Genomic DNA, 15,918 nt, shown 5'->3' on the forward strand with positions numbered 1-15,918 from the left:
AAGGTCTGTGTGCTCAAATGGTACCGCTCCACTGGTCGACGTCGTGTTGCATCAGTGACCTCCCTATTGTTCACGTACTGCTTCGCACTGAGTGGATTATTCATTGATCTAAAGAGGTAGCAGCCGGAAAAGCGAGATCCGGGCTGTGGGGTAAATGACGAAGAAAAATCCAATGAAGTTTGGGAGGTCGCATGGATGCGTAGACTTTTGTGAGGCCTTGCGTTGTCCAGCTTAGCAGCACTCAGCTGTTTGACTGTGATCCGTCCATAACATCGAGTGAGAGTGCCCGCATGTTCCAACACTGCAGGAGTGACAGCTGGGTGCGGCCGGGTGGCACGCGGGTGATCGGTCGGGTTTGCGCGACTTTGTTGCGGTGATTAGAGACGCCTCACGCGACGCACCATGCTTTTGTTTACTGCCAGGTCTCCGTAGACATTCTGCAAGAGTCTAAGAATATGTAAATGTCCTGGTTTTCCTCCTAAAGAAAATGGCAGCTCTCTGCTTGGTACGGACCTCCGTCACATACCCCATTTTCAAGGCTGCCTATAGCGCCACCGTGTCCCGGAACTCCATGATTAGTATAGGAGGTGAAGAGGAATAATGAACGATGGCCCACAAAAAATTCTTCATTTTGCTCAGACAAATTTGGCCGAGACGAAAAAGTGCGCCCCTCATATACTGTAACGACAAGCTTCACTGCTACTTTCTAAATTGCAAATAAGTCATATCGAACATAACATTGATGGTGGACTGCTTTATAAACCGGTTCAACAATGCTAGGTGGAAGATGCTTCGGCATTCTTCCTAATAGTTTTCTCTTCTACCTCGCTTTCCACATCAGCTTCTCTTCCCCCACAGGAAGATCCTTTATCAACTCATCAAATATCCACCTCTTCTTACTCACATTGAACACCTCCGAGAAACCTACACCGTCCGGATATTCGACTCCAACAATCAAGTGCTGTCTATTTTTCGGCGCTAGGATGCTACCGCGCCTCTACCTACAAATCTCACCAAAACTTTACCTGCATACACTGAAACGTCCTCCCCCAAAGAAATTTCTACTGTCTCTCTCTCCCAGACCACGAACCCTGTCCCAACATACTCTCGTCTTACAACTCTGAATCCATCTTGCCCTATCCCCCTACACCTCCCCCCTTCCCCCGAAGGGTTCACTTCTCGACCTCTCCCCATACCACACCTCCTTTTGCCTTCCCCGTCGCGTCCCTCATTGCCTTTTCCTCCCCGGTGTATAGATCCCAATACCAACATTCATCTCTCCTTGCCCCAAAATCTACCCCTGTCTCTTCGCCATCTCATACCAGTCCTTAGTCCTCATCACCACCATTCTATCTCCCTCCATATCGACCCTTCTTTTTATCTACAATCTGCCATACTAGGGCAGGTACATTTCCAGTTTCAGTGGAAGTGCACGGTGTCCCGTTTGTAATGGCCAGTGAATCTTCTGTCGTGTCAGCGTTTTCCATGTGTTTAGTGCCCTTCAAGCGCTTCTCAAATGTTTTTAACTGTGTGATATGTCCACATTTTAACAGTGTTTTTAAACAATTCATAAGGAAAACTTTACATTGTTTATATTTCTCACATCCATGCCGCCTTTCCAAATAATTTTAAAATCGTAGTACATATGTCTCCTTGTCTATTTGTTTTTGTCTTAGCATCTATAGTTCAATTCTTTTATCTTGGCGGCTCGCACATGCCCGCCCAGACGCGGGAGATTGCTGCGTTGCCAGTTCCACACGACGCACGCGCCAAGAGAAGCAGCGCCATAGTATAGCATAGTTCCTAAACTTACGTTTAGGGGGGAGCGCGCAGTTCATGAAGTAAAGCCACCACGGCCGCATTAACCCTTTCGCTGCTACAAAGGCGTGGTCCCTGCATACCGCGCTGTGCACGAATTTGTCATCACTACACTGCTCGCCTGTGCAGACACATGGTGTTCCGACTGCTTTGACACACTTATCATTCGATTTCACAAAAACTATTTGGCCCAAAAATTTGATTTTTACACATCTTCTTGACTGATACCTTCCCCCCATAAATGACTTAATTTTGTTTCGATGTTCAACGCAGTTATTGTGCAGCATTAAATGTAGTAAACCATTGCACGAAATTTTGAAGAGTTTGCAGAGGTAAAAGTCCATAGTGTATACCACTGAGCGAGGTGGCACGTCTCTGTAGCAGCGAAAGGGTTAATGAAGAGACAGAGCACTATTAATTTCAAAAAATTACATTCTAACGAATAAAATTCGTGAAGTAAGCACTTCGATATTGTTTTTAAATAGAGAAAATATTAAGCACCACACAAGGTCTGAACTCATAACCTTACGCTTAGTAACCCAACACCTTAACCGTTATGCTAACACAGCTCATCTGGCAACATAAATCCTTTAGGAAACTAATATGTCATGCCAAATACTGACAAACACTGTTGGCACGACTGTGAATTACTCACGTTTCGTCGAAGTACAATAGGAAATAAACAATTACCGCTATTCTTTATTGCGAAAAAGTTGTTTGTGAGATTGATACAAACACCTTTCCTTGCTATCGCCTGAATTAGGAGGCTTATTGCTTGTTTGGTTTAATTAATTAATAGAATATGAAGCAATTGGTATAAAGAATGCTTTTTCCAAACTTTCTATAAAAGGAAGTCTGCTATGAAGACATTTCTTTTGTTCTATTACTTTGTTTATGACTGAACGTTTCTAAGACTGAAGACACTCGTCCGTGCTCTGCACTGCAGTTGAGATATGGCAACGTCGTTCTCTGTTCATTGTCCGACTGTGTTTTGTGACGTCAGATGCGCAGAACGAACCTAAACTTGGCCGCCGTCATAAATGACGCGCACTATAGTTAGCGGTAAGATCTACTGACTGAAGGGCGGGTTATTTTTATCGCTGGCAGCCCATCGTCTCCTCCGCCCCCTGTCCCCTCCCAGCGCTCACAGGAGGCGAGGTGGGATGAAATAACAACGAAGAAAAAAATTGTTTTTCCTTTGACTTCATGTATTGTCCACAGACACTAGACATATGAAATTGGACGAAAGTAAATAAAAGATTTACATACGTCACAGCCAAAGCGGATATATATCTTCATTTAACCATTTGTGTGAAGCCATTTACAAATATATTGAAGACACGTTTGTATTAGATGTGAGTGAGTGGTGAGAGAGACGGAGGTGTGATCGGTGGTGGTGCGCGCAGCGGGGCCACGAGTGCAAGGCGACGCTGCGGTCGCGGTCCGCCGTGCGCCTGCGCGTCGGCCCGTGCCGCAGCCGGCGGCGCTTCCGGCCGCGGGCGTGCGCGGGCGGCGGCTGGGGCGGCGCGGGCGGCGGCTGCGCGGGGCGGCGCTGCCGGCCGCTGCTCAGCACCACGCTGCACGTCGACTTCCGCTGCCCGCTGGAGCTGGGCGCCGAGCCGCCGGGCGTGCCCGTCGCCGCCGCCGTCATGGCGCTCGTCCGGCCCGGCGACGACCTGTGGGCCGACGACGACCACGGTGAGCCAGCCGCCCACCCACTGCTCCTCCTGACGTACTGTGCAGGGTATAAGGGGAATATGTGCTACCTTAAGATGTTCACGCATATTACTGTTGGTTGTTGTTTTTCTACGTCAAAAAGTCTTCCCACAAACACCTCACAAACTTTACAACCTGATGTTTTCTGCACGATCCGTAACTACACTATTAAGTGGCCTACTATGCTAAGTATAGACTACCCGTTTGGCGTCCACCTGTTCACACTTCAACACCTGACCTGCTGCTTAGGGGAAAGTAAGCCTCAATGTTTTGCACTTGCCATGTGTACTATGCTTGGAGGTACTAACCAACCTAAAAACATACTACTCAAATGGCTCTGGGCACTATGGGACTTAACAGCTATGGTCATCCCCTAGAACTTAGAACTACCTAAACCTAACTAACCTAAGGACATCACACAACACCCAGTCATCACGAGGCAGAGAAAATCCCTGACCCCGCCGGGAATCGAACACGGGAACCCGGGGGTGGGAAGTGAGTGCGCTACCGTACGACCACGAGCTGCGGGATAAAAAATACTACTCCCAATAGCTATAATTATCAGTCAGCAAATGATGTAAATACTGATGCAGGTCAGTATAGCGTCCTCAGTCATCAATGTAATTATCTGTAATTGTACCTGTTACATCCTGTATACCTGCTTCATAAGTCTCGTAGATGATGGTCACTTAGCTTTAGGGAAGATAAAGACTCTACAGAGGCAGTTTTCACGTGGCGCTTGACAATGGAAGGAAGACATTAAGATAAATTTAGTCACTTTCTTTGGATTTGTCCATGCAAAAGAAGCGTTTGACAATGTAAAATACTGTCAAATGTGCGACATTCACACTAAAATTGATGTAAGCTATAGGGAAGGAGGGGCAATGTACTTTGTGTAGAAGAAACAAGAGAGAGAAATAAGAACAGCTGATCATAAAAGAGAGGTTTTAAGCATTGCTCCGTAGTCAGCGACCGTTTACAAATTAAAGTTAAAGCAATTACAGCCCTTGGTCACAGCCCTTGGTCACAAAATTTAAGTCTTTTGACCAGGTTTCGACACTTCTATGAGCGCCCTCATCAGAAATTAAATATTCAAATTGGCCTATAACCTGAGTACAAAATTATGGGAAAATTTTTTATATAAAAGTGTACGTACTGACTAACAGTACAAGAAAGAAACAGTACTTACATATCACGTATAAAGTAAATATCAAGCGATAAAGCTTTATCAACCATTCTTAAAGTAGAGTGCGTGGAAAAAAAAGCCACTACCGGCTGCTCGCATATGTCGAGCTGCAGGCAGCATCAGACTGAGGCGCCGGCGTTAACAACTGCGGGCAGATAAGCATTGCACCAAGAGTGCCATCTAGTAGCCGTAAGTACAAACTGGCTACTTAACATTCAAATAAAGACAGACGAATATTATAATGAACTCTATACGGTACATTACGTGAAAGGCAATATTCTGTTTGACATCAGCAGATAAGGTAGCATTTTGTCTCCATCAGAGCTTAGAAGTACAGTTTAAAGGATGAAAACACCACTTGTGAAAGAACAAAGAGGGCTCAATGACACGGCCTGTAGAAAAACGATATAACTTGAAATGCAGCCAATATAAACCATTTAATAAACGAAAAATTGTGATTTGACTTAGATAGGAAAAAACATTACGGTAACTGCACGAAGAAATCCCACATCAAATATCAAGTAGCGGCTTTATATCTTTGAAGAAGTTTTTATTACGTAGCCCTAATTGTAGCTGCCCATTGAGAATGAGGCTATCATTACGAGAAAGATATTTAAAAGTTTCTAATTCTTCGAGAATATCTAATCTACGCCCTTTCTTCTCGGTGTGCAAAATGTTGATATCGTGAGCAGCTTTAGGCGCGTGACCTGTAATCAGGAGGTGGTCGGCAAAAGACGAATTTTGGGTGCTAGTGCCATTTTTTCTTAAAATATGTTCTTTATATCTGGTTGTAAAGGCACGTCCTGTTTGTCCTAAGTAGTCAGAAGAGCAGGTGTTGCAGAAAACCCTATAGACGCCAGAATTTTCCATAGGGGAACGAGTCGATTTTAAATTCTGAATGAAGTTTTTTGTTTCAAATTATTATTGGTAGAAAAGGCAACGTTACAGTTGTATTTATTACGAAGAAGGGCGTTCGGCACAGCGCAGCGACTTGCAGCAAATGCGAATACACTCAAGCAGTGCATGTGCGGTGACAATTGGATTCATCACACATGTGCTGTCCAGGTGTCAAATGGGGGAGCTCAGTGTAGTTTCGCTAGTATTCATCTGTAGATGGTAAGAAGACTCTGCGCCGAGGTATCGTGGCAGCAAGTTACAAACATTCGGCAATTCGTCCGAAATACCGTGGAACGACTATAATAAACCTAGATAACCTTTCTCGGGGAGAAAGGGTGGTAGTTAACATTCTTCTGACTGGTCTGTTGCGACCCGCCACTAATTAAAACGTCGTTCCAACTTCTTCACCTCACCCAATCTCGTAAATTATTTGTTGCATTTATTCCACTCTTTGTCTTCCCACTAAGGTTTTCACCCTCTAAAGCTCCCTCTCATACTATGGACGTTAATCACCGATGACTTAACTAGTGTCCTATCGTCTGGTCTCTTCTTGCTGCCTGTGTTTACCATACAATTCTTTCGTCGCCGACTCTCCGGAGAGCCTCGTTTCGTATCAGTCCAACTAATTTTCAACATCCTTTTATTGTACCACTTTTCAAAACTTGAATACATTTCTTTTCTGATTTTTCCGCAGCCCGTGATTCACTTCCATTCAATGCTGTGCTGCAGATCGAAAATCAATATAGGAATTGAGCAGTAGCGGAGAAAGACTGCATTCATGTCTTATACCGTTTTTAATGCGAGCACTTTCTTTCTTGGCCTCTCGTTCTTATAGTTCCTTACTGGACTCGCATTCGGGAGGACGACGGTTCAATCCCGTCTCCGGCCATCCTGATTTAGGTTTTCCGTGATTTCCCTAAATCGTTTCAGGCAAATGCCGGGATGGTTCCTTTGAAAGGGCACGGCCGATTTCCTTCCCAATCCTTCCCTAACCCGAGCTTGCGCTCCGTCTCTAATGACCTCGTTGTCGACGGGACGTTAAACACTAACCACCACCACCTATAGTTCCTTCCTGCTTGTTACATATACTATCCGGATTTCCTATAGCTTATTGTAATTATTCTCAAAATTTCGAATACCTGCAACGTTTTTCATTGTAGTACGCTTTTTCTTTGATGACAGATCCAGCGAATATGTTTATTAAATGTTGCTTCCATCACCAACAGCAACGTCAGAACTGCTGCTCTCTGCCTTTATCTTTCCTTCGGCAAAACCGATCGCCACCCGAGATAAACTCAGTCTTTTCCATTCTTCTGCATATAATTCTCATCAGCAAATCTGTTAAGTCCCATAGTCCTCAGAGCCATTTCAGCAAATTAGACGTATAAGTCGTTTGGCTAATTGGGCGATAGTTCTCGCATTTTGATAGCTTTCGTGTTTTAGGAATTGTGTAGATTATATTTTTCAAGAAGTCTTAGAGTCTCTCTCCTGCCCGTAGATTCTAGGCACCAGCTTGAATAGTCGTTTGGTTGCCTTTTATTCCAATCATTTTAGAAATTCTGAACGAATCTTATCAATGCCTTCCACCTAATATGATCAGAGGTTTTCCGAAGCTCTGTCAAATTTGGACTGTAGTGGTGGATTCCATATGTCTTCCATGTTAACTTCAATTTTTCCTTATACGACGTCAGCAGACAATTCCTCCCCCTCGTAGAGGCCTTCTCTCTATCCATACGCTCTCTCTTGTCATTTAACAAGCGGAATCACTATAGCACTTTTCATGTTGACACCTTTGCTTCTAGTTTCATCGAAGATTGTTTTGGCTTTTCATATGGTGAACCTATCTATGTGACCATTATTTATTTTTCGATTTCTTCGCGATTTTGCTGTAACCATGTTGCCTTAGATTCTTTGCGCTTCATTTTTATTTCCCATAAGTGGTCACATTTGCAGAATTCCTGACTTTCCCTGAGCATTTTTGTACCGCTTTCTTCCGTCGATTAATCAGCCCTTTTTATAGATGTATGTTCCTGTTTAACTGAGCGGCCTACGTTGGCATTCAGTGTCGCAATACCTTCAGCCTCAGTAAACTTCAACCGCACATCGTAATTCGTCAATATTTCCCTTTCCTACTTTTTTCCACGTTGATTTTTCTTGACTATTCTCTTAAAATATAGCATCTATTTCATTATTACTAAATTGTTACCTGAGGATATATCTGCTGTTGGGTGCGACTTGCAAACCTATATCTAATTTCGAAATCTCTGTCTGATAATTATGTAAGCCATCTGGAATCTTCCCGACTCTCCATACCTTTTCCGTGTATATACTCTTGTGATAAATGAAGAGCGTTATGGTTCATACTAGCTGAAATTTATTGTACAACTCTTTCCAGCTAACGAGTCCATATTCTCCCACAAGTATGCCTTCCATTTGTTTGCGTAGTATGGCGTTCCAATCCCCTACAAATTATTAGACTCTCATCTCCCTTCATATGATGAATTATGTGAATTATCTCTTGGGTAATCTCATATACTATCTTTGCCCTTTAGCCTTATGCTTGTGACTTCGGTGTGTATACAAAACTTATTGTATATTATTGGCTTCGATTTACTGTCAATTCTGATGAGAATGATCACATGTTTGAATTGTTGGAACTATGCTACACTTAAAAGATAATAAAAAACAACGCACCATGAATGAATTATCACTATAGGACGAAAATCGGTTGCTGTGATGTACACTTACTGCCAAACAAGTGATTGCAGTTCAAGAGAAGCTAAATGATTTATTCTGGAAAAAGACATTCGCAAATTGAAAAATTGAATAACACAGTGGTCCCCCTCTGGCCCTTATATCCATGATTGAGTGAGTACGTGGATGTCCTCCTGCCATATCCAGTCCAATGGGCGCATTAGGTCGTCAAAACCCCGTGATGGTTGGACGGACCTGCCAATAATACTCCCAAGGTTCTCAAATGAGGTGGGATCCGGTCACCTGGCTGGCCAAGGAGGGCTTTGGGAAGCACGAAAATAAGCAATTTCCGTGTGTGCGAGGACATTCTATTGCTGAAATGTAAGTCTGGAATGGTTGTCCATGAAGGGCAACAAAACGTGACGTAGAGTATCATCGACGTACTGCTGTGCTGTAATGCTGTCCCGGATGATAGCCAAAGAGGTTCTACTATTGACAGAAATCACATGCCAGACAATCACTCATGGTTTTTGGACCGTATGGCGGGAGACAGTCAGATTGGTATTCCACCGCTGTCCGGAGCGTCTCCAAACACGTCTGGGGGTTGGAACCTCGCTCACTGGAGTAGAAACGTCATTAGTGATGAAGCCTGCTTCCATCTGAGCCCCGATAACAACAACGATTGCACTCTTCCCCGCGTCCAACTGAAACGCTTTATATTCCCTCCACTGCTAGTGTCGTCTGTGAGAGGTTACTCCTCTTTGACGTCGAGTAAAGGCGGTGGTCACATTATCGTGACTGGACCTTTTATTAATCCAGTACTACGTCCCGAAAAAAATTTTACAGGCCAGATTTTCGTTGTAGTGACGTTACTTTTTACGTTTTTTTCGGACTCAGTGTTTAAGATTTTGAACAAAGCTTTTCTCAGTTCCAGTCTCCAATAGATGGATTTGAGATTGAGATAATGCTTTGCCTCCATTTACTTATATTCCTGCTTTGTTGCACGTGACCCCACAATTCCCAGCATGTATGTTTTCATTACTCCATTAATTAATATCGTCCGCGGACGACTGGTATTCGTTATGACAGAGGGCTTCCGAGATATACGTTGTTATAGCTTCGATATCACTTTTCCCTGGGTAACTATTGGAAGTCATTAAGGGATCTTCGTTTACGTCATGTTGCCCCTATTCGTTGCCACTCACAAAAATTTTGTTCTTAGGCTCTTCAGTCGAAAGATGACTCGGTTTGTATGCACGAGCATCTGTGAGTGCTCTGTCGTTTCTGATGGTGAATCGTTAGATGCTTCATCTGGATATACAGCCGATCTACCTTCACAAGTCTTGGCTTCTGAGCACCAACGACCGCCTCAATCTGAAAGACCTCCGCAGCGGATGCTTCTGACTTGTTTGTTGTCAGATAGTGATCGCAATTTCTCTTTTACTGTCGGACTGTTTGCCGTCTGACGCCCCGACATTGCCAGTATCAGTGTGTTATCATATTCATCTATACTAGTAGCCTGGGCTTGACTGTTAGGTGCCGGTAATTGATCAGTACTTGGCATTCCTAAATTACTCTGACTCATTCCACGTAGGCCTAAACGTAGAAATACTACATATTCCCTTGAATCTATTCCCATGATTCTTTTGGAACCTCAATCTGTGTTCAGCCTTATTTTTTACAGGTACGGTATCATTAACAGCGACTGAATTATTTTCAGCTAATGTGGCACGTTTGCTATCTGTTCTGTACTTATACTTGCTATGAGATAAGAAAGTAAAATTTTACCTTTAGTTAGGTTGAGTTCTAGACGTAATTTTTGTCTGGGACCATTTTGTTTAACGTGGTCAGATTCATTACATAAAAGAATGCTGGTTGAGTGCTAGACATACATTTTGTCCGGGACCGTTTTGTTTAACATGGTCAGTTTCATTACATACAAAGCATGCTGCTGGTTGCCTCCTGTATCTAATAAACCCCTGTAAACCCACAATACTCATTATGGACGGGATTGGTATCTTTAACTTCCATTTTAATAATTTTTTTTTTAAATTTTGGACAGGAAACTGGTAATAACACCCCCATTCCTCATTCAGAGTTGCACGAAAGTTTCCATAAGGTTGCAAACTGAGTTTTATATCTTCGTCCGGAAATTCCATAAAGATGTCAAAGACAAATACGTTTGTCAAGTTGCCTTCGACTGGAGTAACGGTAAACTAAGAGTCTGTTGCTAATGACAATTCAAAGTTAGCAGTATACTCAGTGATTAATAGCCTCTACACAAATTTTGAAATAGCAGATAAACTCATTAGTATTGAGATTCATATCGACTACTTGATTTGTCATTATATTCATTTGGGAAGAAAAGCTGTTCTGAAATTCGAGAACTGTTGGCTAATTGCTGTCCTTGGTGACATCCTTTCAAACAGTATTCTTCCGGGCGTAGGTTTCCATTGCTGTTAGTAATGCTTCACACATCTAGGAAAGTGTAAAGACTATCACTTTCCGCGTAACACAGCTGTGTAATGGACGCTATTCGAGACGGCAAGAGCAGCACGTAACGTGTAAACACAGGCTAAACTGCACCCACGTACACACTGCTTGACCGACCGCTATGACCGCAGGTGCAGAACCACCCTCAGACCACGGCTAATAGATAATCCTATTGTGCAAACAATAGCAAGCGCGGTGTGTCGCCCTCTCGAGGAACGCTTTACTCAGTAAGCGGTCATTCGGTGCGTGTGAGACAGAAAGCTTTCAACTACAATCTGTGCAGTTTGAGAACCTATTTCAAGTCATTATAATAATAGCACTGAATGTAGCAAACATTGAGACAAATATTGGCACGGGATGGGACAGCACAATTGGGCTCGTGAATGAGTAACAGAAAGGGCATCTGAGAGTGGATGGGTCGACTTACAGCGGTGGACTAGTGGGTGTGAGTGGGCTACTTTTATGGGAGTTTGTGGGAGACTGAGGTCAGTTGTATGTTAAAAAAAAGCACGAATATGTTCACATGCCAGGATTTTCGGAAAATTTTTTAAAGGTGCTTATGCAGGTAGAATGGGGCAGCTGGTACCCCTCTCTTCAGTAAGAGTCTTTTAAATAAACAGGAGCCTTTTTTCCGCTAGATTCGTTCTTTTCGCTGCTGTAGCAGGACTTGTAACTTGTATGAAAAGAAATGTATTGGCCAGCAAAATTTAGATAGTGTACTTACGTGGAACTGAAATAATGCAAAACTAATCTTACACCTTAGATCGGATATTAAATGCAAAAAAATTGGAATGTGCATCAGTACTACAACATGTGGTCCCCAGATGATAAAGGGGAGACACTTTATAGCATATTCCTCTGTGTAGGATCACTTATCAAATAGTTTTCGCCTCACACCGGAATTTACGTGTGTATTTTACGTGTTCAAGTAGGGCGACCATCAGCCTTTGTATCTTGGATCTTTAAGATATGAAGAAAATTTTCAAGCTTATTCGAGATCACCATCTTTGAAATATGTTGTAAAAATTTCAACCATTTTCTGTGCTTAGCCATCTCGGTGGCCGGCCGTAGTGACGGAGCGGTTCTAGACGCGTCAGTCTGAAACCGCGTTACCACTACGGTCGTAGGTTCGAATCCTGCCTCGGGGATGGATGTGTGTGATGTCCTTAGGTTAGTTAGGTTTAAGTTGTTCTAAGTGCTAGGAGACTGATGACCCCAGATGTTAAGTCCCATAGTTCTCAGAGCCATTTGAACCATTTTTTTTGGATTTGGTACCCCAAAAGCAAAGTTTTGGGGTGTTTCTTAATAATGGAGAAATAATTTTGATAACAGGGATACGGATCTCCTAGATAAATTCCTAAAGAATATACAGTTAAAATTTGAGCATTTTGCTGCAGTTATGTGTTATTTAGGTTTCGCCTCATACCGAATTTTATGTGTGGAAGTTGGGTAACTTTGAACCTCTGCATCATGGAAACGGATAAAGATATGAATAAAATTTTCGTGGATGTTCGAGATTGGTATCTTACGAATATATTGCAAAAGCTTCAGCCATTTGCTATTTATAGCCGTCTTATAATCCTCGGCTGGGTTTTGGTCCGCTGGAGACGGAAGCTCCCATAAACTGTTTGTGCCTCCGTAAGTCCCATCAAGTCCACCATACACCACATGAAATGCAAAAAGAACCAACCGATTTGCTCCATTTGACTAAGCTGGAGAAAATGCGTCATGTTCATAATTTGAACCTGTAGAGTAAGATAGTCCCACTAAGACGATCCTTGTGTTGGGTATACAAATGGTCCCTACCACAAGGGTCATCCAAAACATTTCACCCTATCTTTTTATTAGCGATAACACCCGAGGTATGGGCAACGGAAAATCCCGATTTTATGCGCGGGGTTTTAGAACATATCAGGCACGCATCCTATAGCATGCATACGAAAACGCAGATTAAGGAAGATATTGGGATTTTCTACCCTTCCAAGTGATGCAGTTTTGATTGCAACTGCGTTGTTTCGCTTCTAGGTATTTACTGATGGAGGGTACAGGCTAATAGTGAACATTTGTTTTCAGAAGCGGACGAAGAGGCCAACGAGGCGGAGGAGGGCGGCTTCGGCGCGCCACAGGACACCATCACCCTGCCGGTGCAATGGATCCTCAAGTGCGTCTGCACGCCGCTGTCGGAGTCAGAGCCAGCGGACGCCGATGGCGCTGGCGGCGGCGGTGGAGGAGAGGTGCTGCTGCACCGCGTACACCGGACCGCCGCGCCGTGACGTGGCGTGACGTCACTGCTCCAGCCCAGTATGCTGGCTCGAAAAGGCCGCATAGGCGAAAGCGCGAACTTCGCGAGCTCGGGCTACAGAACATGAGATCATTTCAAGCTTTCGCCCCTTGCGGGTCTTGCTCGTACGACGTGGGACAGAGAGATACTATGCCGTAAACATCAACGAACACTACTTGGACCAATTGCTGTCATCATTATTGTCAAATGCTAGGAGGGGATCAGGATGTCACTTCACCACTTCACTTCTCTTGCGATTTGCACGCTACGCTGCACTGAGACAGCCTTGTCTGTGGTAAATGCTGCACTGGGATACGGCATTTCGACATACAGTTTGAGTGAAGTAGGCAAAATGTTGGCGAGGTTCCTAATATTTTCCTATTTCCCAACCAGTTTGGGCACAACACAGACACGTAAGTAACGAATCAGGATCGGAAACTGTCTTTCACTATGATAAAACAATCGAATTTCTTTACCAAAGAGCAAATACATGTTGTATTCGGGCAGTGCTACGCTAGTATTAAATTTCATTTTTGGATTTACAGGGGCATTAAAAAGAAATCTCACGTCCGTCTTTCGACTGCGAAACAGTCCGATGAATCAGCACATGTTACGGAAGCCGAGTAAACCAGAAAGAAATAGTTAACTTTTCCCGCTAGGAGTAATTTTTCGCCAGACTTTGATGTACCTGCCGAGCATTTCTAATTATTTGTGAATTGTGCTGAGACTGCTATTAACTATATCTATTACTCCTATTTAAATGTTCCCTACAGAACTTGAGTTACTAGACCTCTACGTACACCTCGCTTTTTGGCAGCAAGTTCTGTTTCAAATAATTCGAGTCCCTGACTGGTTTTGATGTCTTACGGAATACTACAAATTTCGATTCTAGCAATCCACTATCGTTAAGCCTCAGGTTTTACAGAATGAACTTCCACCTGATCACACCGAATACAGCTGTTGAAAACACATTAACTCTCTAAGTATCACCAGCAACCCACTGTTGCGACTTCCTGAGAAATGATTACGTAAACTTGCGCTGTTGTCATTCTACAATGACAATAACGCGAGTTTAAATACTTCGTGATTACTCTGTTGGAACCAACTGGAGTAACTTGCTTTCTATTATTGTCAATAACTTTTACAATACAACTTGCCCATCTATGGCTGTCTTTTTTTACTGAATGGATAGTTAAATTGTATTTTGTGCCAGGGTGAGTTCTGAGTCGACAGAACATTCAGATGTACAGATCAGGAACAAATACTCTGAACCCAGATGTGTCAGATTTTAATGTCTCATACTGCCGAAATACTCGCATTTTAGCTACATAAATCTAACAGGTACTGTAACCTTAATCATTATCTAATGTTACTTATACAGAAAGATACCTGCGCACAACCAACGACAGACAACAATGATCCGCAGTAAACTACCTCGAATATTTAGATACGATGGATTATAGCATGAATGGAACACACTTTCGTCAAAATCTCATGAACATAACTCTGATAAATTTGCTGAACATAGGAGGTAACAGTGTAAAAGTCTAGAATTCAGACGGCTTTCGAAAAATGTCAAATCCTGTTCCAGTGCTGTATTTAACGTGTGTGAGTCATCAAAATGGTTCAAGACGAGCTACAATTTGCATTTTCCAACTAGGGTAAATAACACTTCGATTTTCGTATCCTCCTGTACAATCCATGCCACGAAGTGTGTCAATTCACATAAGGCACATTGCTTTTACGCTCACAATGTTTGGTGGACACACAACGTGAATGAAACTTGTATAGGTATACTTTCATGTAACAATGACTGTAAGCACGTGAATTCTGTTTGAGTTTAAGTAAGAAAATATTTCCTATTTGTTGACTTCATCTTGTTAGATCTATGTGATACAACTAACGATATAGTTTCGTGTTTGTCTGTTTATGTCAAACATGCAAAATTGTTGTGTAACATCGATGACAATCGACAGCTGAATGTTATTCCAACAGAGAAAAATAAGTAATTTACCTATCTGATTTGTAACTGTGATGATTAATGCACCTTTTGACGTCAGTCTAATTTAAAATGGAAGCTACATGTAAGCATGTGTCTTTGTACTAGGCCTTCGCTGGGGACTTGTTCTCAGTCTGTAAGTAATAAATAACACAAAAGAAAATATCAGATAACAATAATATATCATGGTTATTGGAGAAACACATTTTAATGGATTAAATTGTGATATCTGTAGCAAAACAATAATTTTGTGAAATTTTATTTGCTATAATAAAGGATAACATTTATATCACGAAGATAAACGACACATCGTGAAAAAAGTGATTAATATTAAAAGTAACTGTCATATCGAGTGAAATATTTTGTGTAAAGTATTAGAAAGATGTCTAGATCACGTAGCTTATGCAACAGAAGATATATTAATATTAACACATATACAGATATTTGATATACATGTTATGATAGAGTATAATAAAAAGATTTGCTGTAAAACCGATATTATGTACTTATGAGAGATCTTTCTACTGAAACATATGTTCATGTGAAGTGCACTAAAATAAACGGTGGAACTGTTTTACAATTAATATTTTATTTCTGCACTGACACCGAATTTTTTCAACAATGTGAAAGTAGGTTTTGCAATCTTAGTAAACCTATAGGTTCAATCATATCCTACAGTGGGTATCAAAGTCCCCCTGCAATAAAAATGTTTAACGGAGTGACACGTGGCTACAAGATGTTTTCTTCACGGCTGATTATTTTATAAGCGCTGCTGAAATACAAGTGTTCTGTAAAGTAAAACTGATACTCAAAATAGTAAAAGATACGTTGAAA

The 15,918-nt window shown here is 42.3% G+C and overlaps 1 protein-coding gene across 1 annotated transcript in view; it reads left to right on the forward strand.

Moving 5' to 3' along the window:
- LOC124774897 (CCN family member 4) overlaps window positions 1-15,630 on the forward strand; it is a 410,531-nt gene extending 394,901 nt beyond the window's left edge. Inside the window, exons 7-8 of the mRNA XM_047249560.1 lie at window positions 3,225-3,516; window positions 12,878-15,630. Of these exons, the coding sequence (XP_047105516.1) occupies window positions 3,225-3,516; window positions 12,878-13,077 (492 nt within the window). The 3' untranslated portion in view covers window positions 13,078-15,630. The remainder of the gene's footprint in view (window positions 1-3,224; window positions 3,517-12,877) is intronic.
- Window positions 15,631-15,918: the final 288 nt, after the last annotated feature.

The sequence above is a fragment of the Schistocerca piceifrons genome, chromosome 1, assembly GCF_021461385.2.
Source record: "Schistocerca piceifrons isolate TAMUIC-IGC-003096 chromosome 1, iqSchPice1.1, whole genome shotgun sequence".
Lineage (NCBI taxonomy): Eukaryota > Metazoa > Arthropoda > Insecta > Orthoptera > Acrididae > Schistocerca > Schistocerca piceifrons.